The sequence below is a fragment of the Hylobates moloch genome, unplaced genomic scaffold (assembly GCF_009828535.3).
Source record: "Hylobates moloch isolate HMO894 unplaced genomic scaffold, HMol_V3 SCAFFOLD_2, whole genome shotgun sequence".
Classification (NCBI taxonomy): Eukaryota; Metazoa; Chordata; class Mammalia; order Primates; family Hylobatidae; genus Hylobates; species Hylobates moloch.
In genome coordinates this window covers 106,837,936-106,860,910 of record NW_026652277.1, presented here as the reverse complement: position 1 = coordinate 106,860,910, position 22,975 = coordinate 106,837,936, and the positions used below count along the sequence as shown (strand labels likewise).

At 39.9% G+C, this 22,975-nt stretch overlaps 1 protein-coding gene across 1 annotated transcript; it reads right to left on the bottom strand.

Annotated features, from left to right (window-relative positions):
• Positions 1–850: 850 nt before the first annotated feature.
• PM20D2 (peptidase M20 domain containing 2) lies at positions 851–20,606 on the bottom strand. The gene is made up of 7 exons (XM_032155124.2): positions 20,036–20,606; positions 17,233–17,381; positions 13,475–13,617; positions 11,753–11,907; positions 8,341–8,476; positions 4,603–4,710; positions 851–4,384 (listed from the first exon to the last, which is right to left on the bottom strand). The coding sequence occupies exons 1-7, from the start codon at positions 20,498–20,500 to the stop codon at positions 4,230–4,232; spliced, it is 1,311 nt and encodes a 436-aa protein (XP_032011015.1). The 5' UTR covers positions 20,501–20,606; the 3' UTR covers positions 851–4,229.
• Between the last annotated feature and the right edge of the window lie 2,369 nt (positions 20,607–22,975).

Below are 22,975 nucleotides of genomic sequence, written 5' to 3'. Positions count from 1 at the left end.
AAAAAATTCAAACTCCCAAATGGGATTGTTCCTCCAGGGAGGCAATGTCTATTCTCTCTGACCTCAACAAGTTGATTATTGTCCACTTAAGACCCTGACCTGATAATCTTCTCTATTTTGTATTTCTGAGGTTTCTTTTTAAGGTGCTTAGGTGCTTTGATCTATTGAACTAACAAAAGCTAATCTTACACATTAATCTCTTTTAAAAAGAACAGACTTGGGCTCTATTTTGAAAGCCAGTCTAAGGCTGGGCACAGTGGCTCATGCCCTAATCCTAGTCTTTTGGGAGGCCAAGGCAGGAGGATCGCTTGAGCTCAGGAGTTTGAGACCCCATCTCTACAAAAACTTTAAAAATTAGCTAGGCACATGCCTGTAGTCCCAGCTACTCAGAAGGCTGAGGCAGGAGGATTGCTTGAGCCTAGATGAGGCTGCAGTGAGCCATGATCACAACACTGACTGTACTCCAGCCTGGGTGACAGTGAGACCCTGTCTCCAAAAATAAGAATAAAAATAAAAAACCAGTTTAAACAAAGAAACATGGACATCTGTGACTTTTCTCATATGAGGACTTATACTTTAGCCAGGATCCAAAACCTGTTCCATTGCATTTGTGTTATTATATGGAATTACTCTGTATTAAAGGTGTAAACATTTTTTAAAAAAGGAAACTCAATACTATAACTATGTATTTACCTCCTGCCATGTACAATTTGCACTGCAATTTTTTATCTTCTGAAACTAGTGAAACATTCATTCTTAAACAAAAGAACTTAATTGTTCTTTTAAAATATATGACACATCCTAGAAAAGCAAGTCAACATCCATGATACTGATGCATAAGAAAAAGTGTAGTATATCACAATGGATTTGGATGATTGTGCTTCATCTTCGTACATATATCTTCATGTCATTAAAAAAGCAAGACAATTGCTATCAGATAAACATGTTTATTATAGATTTTTCATACACATTTTATGTACCTATTAAAATATTACAAAGAAGCTTATAATCTGATGGTAGTAAACTGATTGCTTACTTGAAAATATTAACTTCATACATATCAAAATACACCATCCTCAACTATATAATTGGACTGCAAAATGCTTGCTATAAAGTATGTAAAAAAATAAAGCAGTTTATCATACCTTACAATCTTATAAAGGGTTGCTATCTAGTACAAAGATAACATTTATCTTACAACAAAAATTTGATAGTTTTAGAGGTTAGTATTGTGTAGGATATTTTCCAAAAGAGTAAAGAGATAATTCAGGTAAAAAGTTAGAAATGTATAAAACACCATCAGATAGGTTTTTAAAAAACAACGTATTACAAAATTAGACAATCATCCTTAAGAAAAAAAACTTTTTGCATCAATTTCTTCTGTTCAAAATGACTAAGTATTTTTAAATATTTCAGAAACACTTCTCAAAAATTTTCAAGATGGTAGCTTTCAGATGTTCCCTCAGTCCCAGTGTTGCTCAGATAAATAAATCTCATGAGAACTTACCGCCCACCACAAGCTTTCTGGGCATGCATAGTGTCTTTTCTTTTCTTTTTTTACAGGCACAGAAACTCATCATTTTTATTTGGATAACAAAGGGTCTCCAAATTATATTGAAAAATAAATCCAAATTAATATCACTCTTGTAAAAAAGTTGAGCACACTTCACAAACGATTTATGGAAAAGAGAAGAAAATACACGTAATTTTACATAAACTCTTTATTCTTAAACTCTTTTATTCCCTACCATAGACATTTTGTCTTTTGTTTTCTTTCAGTTTTCTACAATTTCCAACTTGTACCTGTGTTTAATACTGCTTTAGTGTGCTAAAGACATTAACTGATTGCTTTTCTAAATCTAAGGATTATACAGTTTTAGTATAAATATATATGACATATTTTCATAAAATTTTGACAAAACCAAATAAGTAAGACTTGTTTTAAGTCCATGCTCCTGCCACTGTTCACAAAATCTGATTTAATGATCAAAAAACTATTGGTTGTCATTCTTGTTAAAACAATCTTCCTTCTGAACTGCCACCCAGTTTTTACATAATAACAAGCAATAGAAAAACCAAAGAAATTATGTTAATCTTAGCTCTTCCTTTTGCAGTGTCTTTTATTCTTACACCCAGTGCTTAGAAATAGGCACTCCTCAACCAATGTTCACTGAACTCAACTGCTGAAATTGTAACACTTAAATTATCAACACAACTCTTAATAAATAAACATTCCTTTGGGAAATTGTGGGAAATCAAAACACTTTTAAGTTTATACAAGTATTCATAAACATAAAATATTCTAGTTTATCCTAATGCCTTAGCTCTTATGAGTGCTATAGAGGCAATTAAAAAGGGAAAATTTCTTGAGTAGTTCACATAATGTGGAGAATTTGTTAAAACTGAAAAGCAGTCCAAAATTTTTAAAAGGCATACTAAATATTAGCTATACTCACTATTACATGGTATATAGCAATTTAGTAATTCATAGTAACACATATTTTACTTTAAAAGCAGGTCCCATATTAAGGCCTGCTTTTAAAATTGCCACTAAAAAGAAAATATTCTCAATTTGTATATTTAAACCATTAATTTAGATAACATCTTTTAAAGTCTATAAATTTAACATAGCCAAGAGTTGGTATTTGAGAAAAAGGTTTCAGTACAGGGTGTGAACAATGAAAAATTATAAAGACATGTAATAAAAATGTTCCATAAAAACAAAGATACCTCAAGCAGGTTCACCTATACCTCTAGTTTAGGTTACAAACTAATTCAGTATTTTAAGAATCATATAATTTTAAACTTTGCACTAAGTCAGTCTAACCTTTTTAAAAAACAGTCAGGGCCAGGTGCAGTGCCTCAAGCCTGTAATCCCAGTGCTTTAGGAGGCTGAGGTGGGAGGACTGCTTGATTCCAGGAGTTCGAGACTGCAGTGAACTGTGATTACACCACTGCACTCCAGCCTGGGAAACAGAGCAAGAACCTGCCCATTAAAAAATCAAACAAAAATGGGCAGGTGTGGTGTCTCATACCTGAAATCCCAACACTTTGGGAGGCCAAGAAAGGAGGATTGCTTGAGCCCAGGAGTTTAAGGCCAGCCTGGAAGATACAGTGAGCCCCTGTCTCTATTATGTAAAAAAATAAACATTTTTTTAAAAAAGAGGTTTTCTTATGTGTACCTGAAGCAAAGTAGTAAGTATATCTTTTCTTCTCCAGGTTGTACAAGAGATGACTATAAACACAAAATTAAAACTCACCTTAGGATCATGGTCCATCCACAAAGCTACTTTAAACTTTGATGATTCCAAGCAAGGAAACAATATTTGCTTATTCAAAAAGTACTGAATATTCAGAGTAAGCAATATGCTAGATACTGTAACAATTTAAAAATACCAACACACATGTGTATTAAAAGACACCGGCAGGCCGGGTGTGGTGGCTCATGCCTGTAATCCCAGCACTTTAGGAGGCCGAGGCGCGTGTATCACCTGAGGTCAGGAGTTCGAGACCAGCCTGGCCAGCATGGTGACATGCCGTCTCTACTAAAAATACAAAAATTAGCTGGGCATGGTGCCACACACCTGTAATCCCAGCTACTTGGGAGGCTGAGGCAGGAGAATCACTTGAACCTGGGAGGCAGAGGTTGCAGTGAGCCAAGATTGTGCCACTACACTTCAGTCTGGGCAACAGAGCGAGAGACTGTCTTAAAAAAAAAAAAGACACTGGCTTCAAATATACAATCTGGTAGAGGAATTAATATACAATTAGAGAACAAGTTTACCACCCATACCACAAAACACTCTCATGGGTGTCAATTCTGAATATAAGGTTTGAAATCTCTTAAGCTTTTAAAAATAAACATAACATTTAAGGCTTATAAAAAGGTTCATTAAAATATTTTATAAAAATGATGCCATGTATCCTCCAGGTTGTTTAAGAAATGGTATCACTACTGTGAAGGTGAGTGGTTGCGGGGGGTAAAAAAAAGAAAGAATGGCATCACATACCAGCTCCTGTAATATCATAATCCCATCGAGTACGGATTTGCAAAAATTTTCACTTTAGATATGAGGTAATATGTTTTCTCCACACCCTGTCCTCACTTATCAGGTAAAAAGAATTTTACTCCTTTAAGATTAAAAAACAAGCATGCCTTCATTAAAAGAGATTAGAAGAAAAAAATCATCACGTCTTCTTGATTTATAAGTGGCCCCTAAGTCTTCCTTTTATTCTACTGCATTTACAAACTGTTCTTCTTGAAGTTTCAGTTTAAAGTCCTCTCTGATTCTTTCCAGTAACTCTGGTTTAAAAATAACATCTAGTGCCGTCATTGCCAGAGCTTTGGCCGTCCGCAAAGTGTAGAACTGAGCTTCCTGTGACCCTAAAAGGTAGAGAAAATAAAATACCTCCTTGCTTATTTAAGCTGTATTTAATTTCACAGGTTAGCTATCCATATCTCAACTGGCTCTCCAACTGCCCACCCCAGTGCAGTATTTACTGAGGTGATGTTATGTAGTGAAATAGTAGGTTAAACAGAAAGGCAGCTACTACCAGAAGAAGACTGTGCGTGCCAAAACAGTCACATCCAACAACACTTACCAGCAGCTTCAGTGTACTGTTCAGTATGATTCAAGGCATTAGATCCAATGTGAAAATATGGATGAATTCCAGGAACCACAAAAGTAACATTTCCAAAATCCGTAGATCCTTGGAACACACAAAGTAAGAGAAGTCTATTTAAGTATATGTGGTTAAGTATTCTTGAGTTATGAAGTCACAGTCCCTGTTAGGAGAGACCCAGAGAAGTGAGCTTCTTGGAGAGTTGTCCATATGCTCATGCTTTCACGGGCTCACCTTCCACTCAGTCTACCATCCACTCCCCCGTATCAGTCACATCTCTCATGAAGGTCACTGCAAACCTGCCCTCACCTTGTCTCACGGCTTTTACTGGCCTTCTTGGCCAGCACTCCACACTGCCACCTACTCCCTTTCTTCTCTTCTGTGACACAGCACTTGCATGGCTTCCCTTCTGCTTCTCTGATGGCCCCTTCTTCTGTCTCTCTTGGGGATAGAGCCCCCTCTACCTGACGATGAAATACTAGTCATGGGAGACTCCATTCCAGGCCCCTTTCTCTTCTCACTGCATATTCTTTCTCAAGATTTTGTCCGTATGTATTGCTTCAAATCGCCACCAACTCAAATCTCTTCCCAGTCTCTTCTAAGTTCCATGCTCACACATTCAGTTGCCAGCCTGGTATCTTCTCTTGGATGTCTTCAAGGTAGATCAAACTGAACATATCTAAAGTCAAACTCACGATGTTTCTCTTCTTCTACCTCCACTCCACCTATCAACAGTACCTGCCAAATATCTCAGAATCCTAACGCTCTTTGCATCACCATCACCAACACCTGTCCCCAGTCTATGCTATCATTATCTCTTGCCCAAACTAAAAGTTTCCTAATTGGTCTAGCTGCATCTACTCTATTTGCCGTTTTTTTTTTTTTTTTCAACCTTCATTCACCTTTCCAACCTGATCTCATACCACGTTCCCACTACTCTCGATGCCCTAGCCACTCTAGACACTCACCATGCTCTCCCTGTCACAGGACCCTTGCACATGCTATCCCTGCATCATCCCTGTAACTCTTATTTAACCTTCAAATTCCATCTTAAGCATCATTTCCTCAGCAAAGCCTTACTTACGTCACCTCCCCATAAAGTGAAATTCCTCTAGCATAGGCTCTCACAGAGATGTACTACTCTTCTTTACAGTACTTTTTAATTTTCCAGGTATTGGATGATTTGGTTCATGCTTATGTCAGAAACTAAATTATGAGGCTGTATAAGGCAAGAAATAGTATTTGAAATGACTGTGCATCTAGCTTCTCACAGGATTGACACACAGACACTTGTTGAATAAATCACAGTAAAAACAAAGCCTTATGTTCACTCAATGGATATTTACTGAATGTTTATTACATGTCAAACACCATGCAGGCAAAGTGGGACTACACAGTGAGTGGTAAGAGAATAAAGGAATATGTGACAAAGAGTAGCTAACATTTATCTGGAACACTACGTTCCAAACACAATCCTAAGTGCTTTGTATGTATTCTCATTAACATTTAGAACAGTTTCCATTTTAAACATGAAGAAACCAAGGCTTATGGGTATTAAATAACATGCCGATAGTCTCACAGCTGCTAGTTATGTGGTAAATGCAGACTGAGGCCAGACTTTGAGGCACAGTAGCCTCTATAGAAGTACTGCTTCAGATAATATTCACTAAGCACTTAACTGTGCCAGAAACGGCTCCAGACACTGAGGATGCACAGTGATGGGACATCAGTGAACAGGATGGAAAAAGCCTCTCTAGTGTTTAAAGAGTCTAAAGAGGCCGGGCGCGGTGGCTCACGCTTGTAATCCCAGCACTTTGGGAGGCCGAGGTGAGCGGATCATGAGGTCAGGAGATCGAGACCACGGTGAAACCCCGTCTCTACTAAAAATACAAAAAACAAAATTAGCCGGGCGTGGTGGCGGGCGCCTGTAGTCCCAGCTACTCGGAGAGGCTGAGGCAGGAGAATGGCGTGAACCCGGGAGGCGGAGCTTGCAGTGAGCTGAGATTGCGCCACTGCACTCCAGCCTGGGCGACAGAGCGAGACTCCGTCTCAAAAAAAAAAAAAAAAAAAGAGTCTAAAGAGTCTGAGTGTAAAAACAAAACAAAACAGAAAAGGATGGAGAAAAAAAAGCCTGTTGCATATTTTAAGATCTTACTTGTGGAACTAGACCCTAGAGCCCACAAATCGTACCAAAATCACAGCCACTTTATCCTACTGTTTTGTCCATTATATAAAACCCAAACCCAGGGTAGAGCAGGCCATGTGTCTTCCCTTCTTCAGCTAGACTGCAGAAACCTGCTAGGGTAAAAGAACAGAACCATGCTGAGCTGAGCTCTCATGCTGTCCAGAAACAAAAGGAAACAAGAAACTCTGATGTCCCTGGACAACTCCTCTCAGTGGCAATTCTCTCTCAATCCCTCAGCCCTACCAGCTCAATGCTCCCTGTGTGCTACTTCCTGGAGCGAGAGTCTCTGAACTCCCTGACCTCCTTCCTAAACATTACATCTACTTCTCAAGTATCTTCCCTTAAAAACGATTTTCTTTTCCATATTTCCCTCAAGCTTGTATCCACTCTTTCTATTTTCCTTGAAAGCTAACTCTCTTGAAAAAGAATAGTCTTCATTTGCCACTTCCACTATCTCAGCAGTCAATGCCCTGGGTAGAGAAGTGAGACCCAGCATCTGGTACCACTGGTCTTCTACTATTTTCTTCCAGACAATTCATGAATTTCTAATTACTAGAGTCCAGCGGACACTAGACCATATTCATCTTATGCAGTCTCTACAGCACCTGACATGATTTATGCCTCCTTCTCTTCTGTAAGTTTTCTTCTCCCTTGGCTTCCATGGCTTCTCCTCTCTCCTGATTGTCTGGCTTTCTCTCTGACCACTCCGTTGACTGCCAATGTCTGATCTCTGGGAATCTTCTTCCTCTATGTATTTGGGCAACCTCATTGACATCTATGTCTTCTATTACCTTTCATATATGGACAACTCCTAAATCTCCAAACTAGACATCTTTTTGGGTTCTAGATTTAACAGGTACTGAACAGCTCCACTTAGAAATACTATAAGCACCTCAAGTTTAACATGCTAATAACTTATAACAATCCCCTCTTACCCTAACCTGCTTTTTCTCTAGAACTCCTTATCTTAATGAATGACACTGACACCCCATTTTCACCACCAAGTCCTTTTGGGCCTACTTCATCAACATCTATTTTTAAAACAGAAGATACATCTCTAACTTGCAAATGTATTAGTAATAATATGCTTTTAAAAGGAAAAAAACTAACATAACCCCAAATATGCTTATTTCAATTCTAGTTGTCTGTTGCTCCTCAGAAACTGAAAATGCCCCGATAACTAAGTATTTAGTAACCTGCTTATTGTGATGACTGAGAATGAATTAAAATTCTATATCCCACCTTAGCAACTTACTTAAAAATTAAAACTAAAGAAACTTAAGCACTAGAAAATATTTAGAATACAGAAAAAAATGTAGGTTGACTATTTCTAAAACTAAGTCTGCTCCTTTGACATTCTACACTCACTTAAGAGTCCATTAGTTTCTTTCCCCTAACCATAAAGTTTGTGAAAATATTAAAAACATCAGTAGTACCTCCCTACCTCCCAAACATTAAATAAAACCAATTTAACCAAAGACGGTATTTCTCTTCCTCAAACAGCTCAATATATTAAAAAAGCACTTAATTACCTGAAGGGCCATTCAACATTGTATCTTCTGAAATGAATTCTATTCCTAGCTTTCTTCCATTTTCCATATAGGCTTTCCATAGGCTCTTATTGGGAAGAACATTGTAATAATCATGTGCTCCGCCTTTAATTTCCACCTAATAAAAAATTGCAAAACAAATTTTGAAATAAAAAACTCACATTCACTATCTAATTTTCAAACCAGTGATTGTTGTCTAATAGGAAGAGGTTTTAAGAGAAGGAAGAGGTTTTCCCTTCCAGATAGAAACACTCTCAAATCTCTTGCCTTAAAAAAGAAAAAAAAAAAGATTTATTTTCTACAACAAGAGTTCCTAGGACTCTATCTCTTTTATGCTATATATACACTAAACCCCACAATGTCACCAAGCTCTATACTAGCTAGCAAGTGTCAACTCCAGGTACCTAGATATGGTATGAGAAGGGCCTGGAAATTTTTATTTTATTTTTGAGATGGAGTCTCACTCTGTTGCCCAGGCTGGAATGCAGTGGTACGATCTCAGCTCACCACAACCTCCACCTCCCAGGTTCAAGTGATTCTCCTGCCTTAGCCTCCCAAGTAGCTGGGATTACAGGCGCCCACCACCAAGCCCAGCTAATTGTTTTTGTATTTTAGTAGAGATGGGGTTTTGCCATGTTGGCCAGGCTGGTCTCAAACTCCTGACTTCAGGTGATCCGCCCGCCTCGGCCTCCCAAAGGGCTAGGATTACAGGCGCGAGCCACTGCACCCAGCCTAATTTTTATTTTAACCAGCACCTCAAAGTAATTCTGACATAGGTGACCCAAAAACCACACTCTGAGGAACACGGCTCTAGGATTCAGTCTCCAAAAAAAAAGAAATTAAGCTTTACTAATATTCAATATGCAAACTGACACTGACATCACCGCCTGGTGTGAGAGGTAGAAAAGCACTCTGAGGGAAATGTAGAAGATTTGCAATGAGTAAGGGCTGACAACAGTCCTCATTTATTAATTTCAGTATATAAAGATACGGAAGCAGCTTTTATGTGCCCAGTTAAGTGGATTTACAGATTCAGTTTTGATTAAATAAAAATTGGCACTATTCCCTCAAACTAAAGATAATACCAATATTAGCAAAAGCCAATCATAAAATGGCAGAGATGACATTTCTTTTATTCTTAGCAACATCTATGGTATAAATTATGACAACCAAATCACACCTTACAAGTCAGCCAAAATATAAGAAATTACTAAAAGATTATTTAAAATACAGATTTAGGCCAGGCAAGGTGGCTCACACCTGCAATCCCAGAACTTTGGGAGGCCAAAGCAGGAGGATCACTTGAGCCCAGGAGTTTGAGACCAGCCTGGGCAACACAGGGAGATCCTATCTCTACAAAAAACTTTAAAAATAAATAAATTAAATTAAATATAGATTCAAATCCAGTAACAACAAACCTTACCATAAAGGAATACTATATGCCTTGAGATATTGCCTAATGATAATAGTTCACATGCATATGTATTTCACAAATAAATATTTATAATTATAAATAAATAAGGGAATAAATATTTAGTTTTTACTGCCCTCAGCTATGGACACTTCATAGTTTTCATTCACTAAATCTATACCCATCTTCTCTAGTGGCATATGAGAATACATCTTTGCACCTACATCTGTCCATATGTTTATCGATTAACTACGACACAACACGAGCTTCTATATTCTTATCTTTGCTGACTATATTCCCTAAGAACTGTCAGTCTCTGTCTTTCCCATGCATATCTGAAAGTATGATCACTCTTCAAAGCTCAGTTCAGGTCTACAGTCTTCCACAAAACCTTCCTCCAAGGATAACAGCCCCAGATCACTCTTTCCCACCTCTGATGCTCACGACACATTCCACACTACTCTCAGGACATGTAACATATGCTTTCTGAGAATTACTGCTACTGTGAGATACTGCTACTACGTGAATCAATCATTCATCTCTAGACTAATAAGAACAGAAAAAAATAAGGTAATATAAATGAAGGCTGGGCTCTAAACCCTTCAGAACATTATCTCATTTAATTCTCACAAGAATCCTAAGATAGATTGTTATTATCTCCATTTTTCAAGCAAGAAAATGGAGGGCCAAAGACACTAAACATTTCTAAAGGTTACAGAATTAGCTAGGCTGAGAGTTATGGATCAAGATCTTGTCTCTCCAACTAGACTACAGGCTCCCTCTAGGGCAAGATTCTTATCTTGTATAATTCTAAAACTCACTCCACTTTACACAGTACATGATTGGTATTTAAATACTGCTAACTTTATGGTTCAAATCAACAAAACCAGTCAGCGTGGTGGCTCACACCTGTAATTTCAGCACTTTGGGAGGCTGACGTGGGTGGATCACGAGGTCAGGAGTTTGAGACCAGCCTGGCCAACACGGTGAAACCTCGTCTCTACTAAAGATACAAAAAAATAGCTGGGTGTGGAGGCAGGTGCCTGTAATCCCAGCTACTCAGGAGGCTGAGGCATGAGAATCGCTTGAACCCAGGAGGCGGAGGAGGTTGCGTTGAGCCAAAATTGCACCACTGCGCTACAGCCTGGGCAACAGAGCAAGACTCTGTCTCAAGAACAAACAAACAAACAGAAACAAATCAATAAAACCTCTTAACTAACTTCTGTGTCTATTTTATCTTCCATTCCAGCAAGCCATAGTATTTATATCACTACTATACACACCCTAACTTCAAAAACAGCTTTCACTGGCTGGGCGAGGTGGTTCATGCCTATAATCCCAGCACTTTAGAAGGCAGAGGTGGGTGGATCACTTGAGCTCAGGAGTTTGAGACCAGCCTGGACAACATGGTGAGACCCTGTCTCCACAAAAAGATACAAAAAATTAGCCGGGTGTGGTGGTGTGTGCCTGTAGTCCCAGCTACTCAGCGGGCTGAGGTGGGAGGCAGAGGTGAGAGGATTGCTTCAGCCTGGAAGGCGGAGGTTGTAGTGAGCCAAGATCGTGCCACTGCACTCCAGCCTGGGCAACAGAGCAAGACCCTGTCCCCCCACCAAAAAAAAAAAAAAAAAAAGTTTTTGCTGATTTTGCCATAAACTTTCCTTTATAGAAACTACATAGAGCAATTCTAAAAGTATAACTGCCGACAAGGAAGAATATAACTTGTAAAAAGGCAGAGATTCTAGCATAGAAGCATAAGAATTAGTTTAATTACTATATAAGTAAGATGACCTGTCATCTTCCCTATTGCAGGCACTGAGGAATGAAACGTGTAAACATTAAAGACTTTCACATTAACTATTCAGCCAACTCATTTTGTGTATTCAACATGTCACCAAATAAGAGTCAAGTTAGGTTTCAATCTAACAGTGGTAGCCCACATATATACCTCTGATTGTAACTTAGATTAACTTTAAAAGTTCTTACTGTGCACCCTGAAGCCAAAGCTGCAGCTCTGAAGCAATCTTCTGCCTTTTTGGTCAAAACTTGAAGTTCTTTCATTGAGGGTGCACGGAAGTAATAGATTAATTCAGAATAAGAGGGAATGATATTGGGTTTTACACCACCATTTTTTATTATACCTATAAAAAGAACCAAATTACTAGAATTAAGCTTGGTGACCATTTCTTTAAGCTTAAATACACCCATTAAGTTTTTCAGCCAATTATGTTCATAAAGAAAAATAATTTAAACTTACTAGCTCCACCAATATGCCAATCAAAGATTTTGTTATGTTGTAAACTGAAATTTCTATACACAGGGTAATATTTTTTGGCTGATAAGAAAAAATAATTATCCATATGCACTTTATTCAAAGGAATTTATATGATGTTAAGAAATTATGATCCAGACTATAATGAAACTCAGAAATTATATAACCACAAAAAAAGTTAGTAACATCTTAAGCTTTCTGGAAAAGATTTTACCATACCTCAACAATGGTATGAGGTTCTATAATTACCCTCATAGCTCAGGAATCCCATGAACATTTTAAATGGCATTTAGCTCTAGGAAAAATAATTTTCATGCCAAGAAAAAAACCAATGCAGGTCAAAGATCACTAAGTACTATCAACTGTCAAAACAAATGCATTTATTTGGAATTATAAAGATTAAGATTTATTCATTTGAAGTAATAACTAAAATAGATACAAAAAATCCAATGTCATATGACCTACTTTAAAAAAATATTTCTACACATTCCTGTTTGTTCCTTTTAAAGAAACTAAAGCAGGAAAACTGGTAAAAGTACAATTACAAATTGACCTCAGGCTATAGCAAAATCAGGTAAAGAATAGATATTAAAATATAACAATTTCCTAAATCATAAGGAAATAAATTAAAAAACAAATGTGTGCCTTCAAGACAGTATTTTATGACTGTATTTATATTATGGTGATATATACATATAATTTTAAAAGACACTATTCAGGACCAGGCTTGGTGGCTCACACCTGTAATCCCAGCACTTTGGGAGGCTGAGGTGGGCAGATCACTTGAGGCCAGGAGTTTGAGACCAGCCTGGCCAACACAGCAAGACCCCGTCTCTCCAAAAAATACAAATATTAGCTGGGTTTGGTGGTGCTCACCTGCCTGTAATCCCAGCTATTCGGGAGGCTGAAGCAGGAGGATCACTTGAACCCAGGAAGCAGAAGTTGCAGTGAGCCGAGATTGCACCACTGTACTCCAGCCTGGGCAATAGAGCAAGACTGTCTCAAAAACAAAAAAACACACAAAAAGATATTACTCAGGACTAACAGCACTTAAGTAAAACTAGCAGTTATTACACCTTTTTTTTAATTGACAAAATTTGGTTATCATTAAGAAATAATGAGGACAACTGGAAAATCAAGATCCAATTTTCAAGCACCCACCGAAAGAACACAGTTCCTTACATAAAACCTTTATCTTTGATACTCAAAGATGACATTCCATTTATGTACAATAATGAAAACTGTCTTTCTACCCATATACAGACAAACATCTTAGTATCCTGTCACATGAATTTCTGAAAATATGCTGAAAAATCAGAATATTCATATGAAGTACAAAAATATTTCCAAATTTAAAAAAATTGAATATTAAATAATTATACTGCACTGAACTATAGTAAGCACCATCTATTATAGAAGGTATTTGACATTCATACCATGAACTCTCCAGGTTGGTTTCATTTGCTGTCTGAACACAGACAGATTGTTATAGGCCAGCACGGCAGCATCTAATGCATTTAATCCTTCCCAGGGATAAGAAGCAGAATGAGATGCTTTTCCATAGTATTTCACAGTCACACTAGGAAATAAAAAATCATTTGAAATTACTTTTCTTATTATTCCTAAAGTAAGAAAATCCAGGTAGTCAGAATTACCCAACTACTATTCAAAATTAATTCACATTGCTGAACTTTTGATTTGCAAATTATTTATAGTAATAACACTGTAATTTATTTATGTTAGTTATAGTTTATTATTAGGTAACATAGCGCTTGACACAAAGAAAGCATTCCCAAAAAAGAGAGAAAAAGAGAACAGATTAAATGTATACACAATCTAATGCAAACAAACATGCAATATGGTATCAGGTGCTGAAATCACAAAAAAAAAAAAATGGATCCTGTATGTTTTTACACAGCATTGTGATGATTCTACATCAAAAGTCTGCAAAAAATCAGAAACTCTGTCTTAAGAGGTGGAAGGTCAGGAAAGACAGAAAGGAGTTACTATTTGAAGTGGTTAAGACAACCTCTGAAAATCAGATTATATTCAGTGTTATCACAAGATACCCTAGTATTAAAGCAGTTGTTCCTGACTAATATCCAATATTTTATTAATGTTCCAAAATGCCTACATCACTAGTATTTTACATTTTTATAAATTGTTACTCCACTTACAAATAGTTCTCACACCAGTCTAACTGCTCTAATACAATTAAAAAAAAAAGATTAGAGAAAGGATTGCATGTTGAATAGTTACTTACAAAGCTCTGTGACTGACGTGCTTAGATAACACTTTTTAAGCCTGATTAATAGTACCCACGTTTAGGTGATTAGAAAACCAATCTGGACTTATTTTAATGGGTTAGATTCAGGAGTCCTTAGGATGCTTATGATATTTCTTCTCAACTGATTCCAGACATTCTATTAGCAGGACAAAAATCAAGTAAAAACATCAAACATATATTAGATTTCAGGATACTGTATTGTTATTTCCTTGATATATATCTTATCACCATGACCTTGAAGTGAATTTTTTCTTTTTGATACTCATCTCACTCTGTCACCCTGGCTGGAGTGCAGTGGCGTGATAACAGCTCACTGCAGTCTCCACCTCCCAAGGTCAAGCAATCCTCCTCTGCCTCAGCCTCCCACAGATGAATAGCTGAGACTACAGGAGTGCTCCATGCCCAGTTAATTTTTTATTTTTTTTGTAGAGACAGGGTCTCACCATGTTGCCCAGACTGGTCATGAACTCCTGGGCTCAAGAGACTCTCCTGCCTTGACGTCCCTAAGTGCTGTGATTACAGGTGTGAGCCACCTGGCCTGGCAAAACTGGAATTTTATCACAACTGGTGAGAAATATTATAAAAACGAAAAGGATTATATGGAATTATTTTCAAGAGATACTATTTAATTTTAAAAAGCCAGAACAATATATTGAGTGGAATACTTGAGGAAAACCTTCTTTCACAATTTAATTTATACAGGATTCTATTTATGTCCCACAAGTACACCAAAAACACTCTGAAAAGGATACCTCTAGAAAAAGGACTGGATTTGGGAAAGGTGGTCAGCAGGATTGCTTTATCTTATTCATTAGAAATTTGTGGTAAGGCCTGGTGGCTCATGCCTGTAATTCCAGCACTTTGGGAGGCCAAGGTGGGTGGATCACTTGAGGTCAGGAGTTCAAGACCAGCCTGGCCAACATGGTGACCCTGTCTCTACAAAAATTAGCTGGGTGTGGTGGTGCTCGCCTGTAATCCCAGGTCCATGGGAGGCTGAGGCAGGAGAATCCCTTGAACCCAGAGGTGGAGGCTGCAGTGAGCTGAGATTGTGCCACTGTACTCCAGCCTGGGTGACAAAGCAAGACTCTCTCAAAAAAAAAAAAAAAAAAAAGAATTTTTAAGAAAAGTGGATTAGTAATTTAAAAAAAAATGAATTCTTGATCTTGTTCTTTATTTATTTATTTTTTTTTTGAGATGGAGTTTCACTTGTCGGGCGGCCAGGCTGGAGTGCAATGGCACGATCTCAGCTCACTGCAACCTCCGCCTCCCAGGTTCAAGCAATTCTCCTGGCTCAGCCTCCCGAGTAGCTGGGATTACAGGTGCCCACCACCACGCCCGGCTAATTTTTGTATTTTCAGTAGAGATGGGGTTTTGCCAAGTTGGCCAGTCTGGTCTTGAACTCCTAACCTCAGGTGATCCACCTGCCTTGGCCTCCCAAAGTGCTGGGATTACAGGTGTGAGCCACTGTGCCTGACCTCTCTTTTCTATCTTAAAAGATGACCAGTGAAGGCCAAGTGTGATGGCTCATGCCTGTAACCCCAGCACTTTGGGAGGCCGAGGTGGGTGAATCACTTCAGGTTAGGAGTTCAAGACCAGTCTGACCAACACGGTGAAATCCCGTCTCTACTAAAAATACGAAAATTAGCTGGGCATGGTGGCGCATGCCTGTAATCCCAGCTACTCAGGAGGCTGAGGAAGGAGAATCACTTGAACCTGGGATGTGGAGGTTGCAGTGATGCACTCCAGTCTAAGCAACTGAGTGAGACTCAGTCTCAAAAAAAAAAAAAAAAAGAGATGATCAATGAGAAAGCTAAGAAGGCAGACACTAAGAGAAGGCCTGGGATCAAGTGCGCTGACTTCAGAACCAAGACCATGAAGCCTAACCTTAAGTCCCAGAAGGGTAATGAGCTGCAGAGCCTGCCTGCATATGCAGGCCCCTTCTAGTCAAAGGCAACGGCAGAGATTCCTAATCCCCGGTGTTTTCTAGAGATGGACTAGTTTACTACCACCCTTGAAACCAAAGTTTAAAGATTCCTCCTACTGTCACAGTACCAATTCCCAGTGATAAGAAGGAAGATACTCTAATAGTTAAAATGATCACCCTTTGAAAACAGGGCCTGGTAAGGTGCTAAGAGGTGGGATACCCGGGTACAATCTAGAAGCACTGCTGTGATGGTTCTGCTATCACTCCCTAGGTACCGAGCTACTTCTGAGGAAAACACACGGTTTTGCTGAAGCAGCTGAGCACTGGCTCCTTGTGTCTGGACCACTAACTACTATGGTTATTACTATGGTTGAAATTTCTGGTATAAAAAATCCAAACCACTTCAATGATGTGTGCTCCTAGGTACTAAAAAGTGAGTTCTTCAACATAAAGAAAGACAAATAAAAGGTTTCAGCACCAGACAAATCGGAAAAGCACAGAATGAGAAGTTCCACAAAAATCATAGCTACTCATGTTCCATATTCTCTCAGGACACAATTTATCCTCTTTGCAAAGAACTCAAATTAAAGCAAATAAATTGGATAAGTGTGTTTTCTTCCCATATCTAATGGAACGATCTCTTGCAAATCTATTCAGTTGCAAAGACAATCTTATATCAAAGGATAGATGTTTTCCAGACACCAGATTATTGACAGTTCAAAAGAGAACTTAATTGTCAACATGTTTGTTATTCCTATGGTTTCTAAGTGCTACTATTTTAATACTCCAATTATGAACACCATAACGAATCTCAATTAGAAGAGGCTTGCCAAATGTCACTCCATAGATTAAGACATCTTGTCATTGTCTTCCAATTTACTTCTTAAATGTACAAATGTGGAGTTTTCGTCTCTGGTTTAGACATAAAAGTATTCTACAGCCTGTGTTCCCCTAAGAAGTTTATCTTCAACTTGATTACTCACTCATGTTCAGCCATATCTGGTAGATAAGCAGCATTCTCTTGTGATGGATGGGCCATAAAAACAACATCAAGATTTGTAAAAGCCCCTGCTTCAATTAAATCAATTTTGCCACCACCATCTTCTTCTGCAGGGGTTCCCAGGACAGTTACCTAGAAGGAAATACTCATGTCAGGGAAAAACAACAAAATCCTTATAGGAATATATCAAACAGGTTCACTTGCATATGTATTCACAATCTACATTAAAGTCCTTAACCTATTAAGAGAGGTTTTGTTCTATGACGCTTACACAGTGGGCATCAACAAATGGTGCTAAATTAATCACAAAGTGTACATTGTTATACCAACTTGGTGCAAAGTATGTACTAAAGACACTATAAAAAGCTTTTCCCAATTTTACAAGTAAACTAATGGCAAAGATAAAAAAAAAAATACTACAAGTTTAGTTCCTCAAAATTTGTTAGGATTTGTTTCAAAAAGCTTCCTCTCGACTAAGCCTTTCAGTGTATGTATATAACTATGAAGTACTTTACGAGTCAGGAATTTTCTGTTAACTTACTACTTATCCTCACAACAACCCTGTGAGGTAGGTGGGAGATCTCTATCATTTTACAGGGGGTGTTTTTGAGGAATTGAGTGAAGTGTCTTGCCCCAGGTCACAGAGCAAGTCTTCAGGCAGAATTAGGATTAGATGTCCTGATCTTCTGGCCTAAACTCTGATTCCTTACTGGGCTACCTACTTTAAAAGTCTGAACTCATTAATCCTTTATGAAGAACATTAAACAAGTCTTAATGCCACAGTTAGAAACAGCCAACTATTACACAAACTTACTAATTCGATTCCACCAGTTCAACCAGGCAGATTTATTGGTCACCAAACACCTAATTAAACAAAAGAGAACTTTACAGAATAAACATTTTACTTTGATATTTAAGCTTAACTTCTTCAAACAATCTTAAAAATCAAAATAAACAACTAATATATTTTCAAGATCATGTATAAGAACACAATGAAACAAGCTGGAAAAGTCTTGGCTTGCAAAGGAAATCAACTTAAATTCCATTTTCAGATAATTAATAACTTAATCTTGCTAAAACTGAGAACAACCATTTGAAGTTAGAAGTGTGGGCCGGGAGCGGTGACTCATGCCTGCAATCCTAGCACTGTGGGAGGCCGAGGTGGGCGGATCACCCGAGGTCCGGAGTTCGATACCAGCCTGGCCAACATGGCGAAATCCTGTGTCTACTAAAAAGTGCAAAAATTAGCTGGGCGTGGTGGCACGCACTTGTAATCCCAGCTCAGGAAGCTGAGGCACGAGGATCGCTTGAACCCGGGAGGCGGAGGTTGCGGTGAGCCGAGATAGGCACCACTGCACTTGGCCTGGGCGACAGAATGAGACTGTCTCAAAAAAAAAAAAAAAGAAAAGAAAAAGAGTGTACATTTCTCAAAGTTTAGCTTTTTTTGGCGGTTCTACGGTTCTCAAACTCTGACATGAAGCTCCCGCTCCTTTTTTTTTTTTTTTTAAGAGGGGGTCTCGCTCTGTTGCCCAGGATGGAGCGCAGTGGCGCGATGTCGGCTCACTGCAACCTCTGCCTCCTGGATTCAAGCGATTCTCCTGCCTCAGCCTCCCGAGCAGCTGGGATTACAGGCGTGAGCCACCACGCCCAGCTATTTTTTTTTGTATTTTAGGAGAGACAGGGGTTTCACCATGTTGGCCAGGAGGGTCTCGAACTCCAGACCTCAACTGATCCGCCCACCACTCTTCATTCTTAATCCTTAACTCATTAAATACGATATGTCTCTCGCTGACTACTCAGAACCTTTCAAAAACGTGGTTGAAGCGAAATCTCTCCAGTGTTTTGTGACATGGCAAAGCATGCTTCCCCCAACCCAAACAAAAACCTAACAAATGCAAAAACGAGCCCCCAGAGACAGAAAAAAGAAGGCAGCTAAAGTGAAAAAGCCACAAAAGATGTAGTGTTAGGATAAAAGAGGAAGGTTACTGACACTGGGGGAAATGAGCTAAAGAGTATGAAAATAAAACATTGGTTTTCCCCTTAACCTGAATGACGATTGAATCTTAGCTCATAGTGTAGAACATGCCATCTGGAAAAGCAGAGTAACACAGGATTAAACTTGCCCTACGACAAACATAAACGACATTTCCCCGTTTAAAGAGTCGAGGCATTTCTTAAAATCGTAAAACAAAAAAAATTAAGACTTAAGGATGAACTCATCTATGTATAATGCTCATTCACTTCCCCTTTATTTGTATACTTCTAGGGGTTTGGTGGTTCTAGCGACTGAAAATTCCTGTCCAAATACCAATGACTTGAATCACAACATTTTCTAGGACTGCCACAAACAAAAGACTTATTTGGAGACGAATAAAAAGGGGCCGTAGGATTCCCTACAAAAAGTTATTTCCTCCTGAGATTGATGGCACAACCTTGTTAGCAAATTGCTGTTGCCTCTCAGTTACCAAAAATAACCCGTAACAAACACCAGGCTTGGGTGTAAGTTCTTTCCTAAGAGAACAACTCAGCAGAGCTGTTTATAACTAGAGAGGAGGAAACAATAATCTGCAAGATGTCGCCAGGTCAGCAACGCGAACTGACTTTGACTGGGGGTTCAGCTCTGCTCCTGCGCCGAGGCGAGGCCCGCAGGTTTAGCGCGGTCCCGCACACACCTGCCCCGGGCGGGAGGGCACCGAGGCGCGCGGGACGCACGACGGTCCTGCCCTTGCCGGGTCGCCCCCGACCCGGGCAGTCGGATAGGGTCCCGCACCCGGGCCCCACCTCACCTTCACGGGCGGAGGCGGCCTGGGGAGGCCCTCTAAGGCCCCCCTCACGCCCAGCGCGGCCGCCGCCCCGATCTCGGCGATGAGGTTGTGGCCGCAGGCGTGGCCGATGCCGGGCAGCGCGTCGTACTCGCAGAGGAAGCCCAGGTGCAGCGGGCGTGGCGTGGCGCTCGACGCCCGGGCCTCCGGCGGCTCCCACTCGGCGCGGAAGGCCGTGGGCAGCTGGTAGTGCGGCTGCACTGCCCAGGAGGCCGCGGGCGGCTCCCGCTCGAAGAAGTGCGTCAGCACGCGGTGGGCATGGTGCTCCTCGTAGGCCAGCTCGGGCTGGCTCCAGATCGCGCGGCTCAGGGCCCCCAGCCGCTCGGCCGCCTTGTCGATGCACTCCGCCGCGCGCAGCTTCAGTAGCTCCAGCTCGGAGAGGCCATCGCATGCGCCCCCTTCCACGGGCCGCTCCCCTCCGGGCCTCATGCTGCCCAAGCCCGCTGCTCTCGGCGCCCTCTCGCTCCCTGGCTGGGCCGCAGGTAGCGACCGCCCGCGCACGCGCCCAGCGGCCTCCAGGACCGCGGCGGAGCGCGCACGCCAGCCACACAGCTCCCAGGGCGCCGCCCCCAGTCCCGGGGCCGCCTCCGGCGCCCCGCGGGAAACGCTGGCGGCCGCTCGCACCCTACTGGGCGCTCTGCCCCGCCGTGGAGTTTTGGGGTGCTGTGGAGAAGGCAGGGCTCGGGACTCTTCCACCTCCTTGGCTGCTCTGGCCTTTGAGTTATGTTCTAAGGTTATCGATTACTTTTCCGTTGTTGCTTATTTCCCACAGCAGCAGAATGAGAACGGTTTTATCAGTTAATAGCCGTCAGAGACAGATCAAGCCGAACACAGTCCTCGGAAAAACGCCACTCTGTAGCATTAGTAATTAAAAACCTCCCAAGGTTTGTATTTCCTGAAGGAGGCCGTCAGTGTCAATGCTGTACTAACGACGGTACTGTACGTAAGTTTCGGTACTGCCCCCACTTTCTTCTCCTTGAGGTTGTATCACTAAAAGCTGCAGCTACTCCCTACGGTTTCCTCATTAGTTACTAATGTCTGGAACAGCAGCTAGATTATGCAGTAAGCTCTTGGTATATATTAGCTATTATATAATAATTTATTTGAATAGAGTAGAACTAAAAATTTGAAATGAGTTAAAACCAAAGAGTTAAAAGATTTATGGTAGTAAATATTCATACTGTTTTGTTGATTTGGACAGTTGTCTTGAACAGCTTTGAAAGGGAACATATGACAGGTTTCGTTTATAATTTTAATTGATGCTGAACTCCACTAACATGATATGTGCAGCTGGTGTTACATTATAACTGAGTTTTTAAATTACCCAGTGAAGAAATTCAAGATGTCACGCTCTTGTTTTTCTCCAGAGTGAAGCACAAAGTCTGAAAAACTGTTGTTGACGATATGCCTATTAATAACACTGTAGATGTTTATATTCTGAGGTTTTCCACATATTAAAAGCTTCTATCAGCTCTTCATACCCTATCATCTTTCCTTAATTTGTCTCAACTATGTTAAGTGGGACATAATATATTAATGTGATAAACCAAATGTGTATTTTGAAAATAAGTCTAAGGGAAGCTAACATGCATGAAGACTATCAACTACTGTTTTTACTACTCTATATGCTAATAATAGCAGAGTAAATGTCACATTCCATTCGCGTCTGAAAACACTTTCTCAGTTAACACTCCAACAAAAACTCAGCTCTAAAAACAACAAATGTGTTATTAAATTCCTGGGCCCCCTTGGCGATACTTAATAAATCTTTCTCTGGTATTCTGCTGACGAAAATTTCCCCTGTATTCACGAGATTCAATATTATCCTGCTCAGTTAGTTGGCTAAAAAAAGGGAGGGAGGATTGGAGAGCAAAAGCAATAGGTGACAATTGTAGAGCAATTACTCTGTGCTAGGCACTGTTCCAAGGGCTTAGCATGTGTTAACTCATTTAATCCTCAGAGCAAACTGTGAGGTGGTTAATGTGGTTATTTATCTTCACTTTATAGATGTATGTCCAAGATTATAGAGCTAGTAAGTAGTGGACGCACTGTAGAACAGAAGCCAGAGTCAACCTCCAGTGGCTGACTTTCAGCCACCATGGTCTACTGCTTGTGTAAACAGACATGCACATTCATAAATGCATCTACAGCTTATCTATTCAAATCAGAACCCACAACACTCATTTTGAATAAATTTTACTGCAGCAACTCTGCCTGCTGACATCAATAGAACCCATGTTTGCCCTCCTCAGGCATCAATAAACAGCAACAGAAAAGGGATGCATAATTTCATATAGAAGCTGCTATTTATATTGCTTTGCAGGAATTAACAAAGCTGCCACTTGAGGTAGAGGAAAGACAGATTCATTTCAAGCTCTGTTCCTTGTGTATATATGTGGGTGGGTATACATGCCCACAGGCATGTGTGTATTCAGTTTCTATTGTTGACACCTTGTATTTCTTGCTCATGGTATTTTGCACCCTTGAATTCATTTATTTGATAAACTGTGATAACTTGCTGACCGTTTATCTTCCCCTCCAGCCTTTAAACTCTTGTTTTCCCACTGCATTCCCCAGCACCTAACATCTTATGGTCAGCATTTCCTCTGCATTAATAAATATTTGTTGGCCGATTATTCTTCTTGAATCTAATAAACTAACTGAATAATGGCAGCAATTAACCACTAAATGACACTGACTACCAATAGACATTGTTATGCTTCTTTCCTAGCCTTCTCAGTCCTTTATGTGGAGCTGGGGGCAGGAAGAATTGCTTCTGGAAGCTGATGGAGTTGGACATGTGGCCTTCTAGAATCTGGTCAGCTCATAAATTCTTACTATGACTTTCATTTGTACCCATAATATTCATACAACTGTCTACCCTATCTATGTGCTACTGGTAAG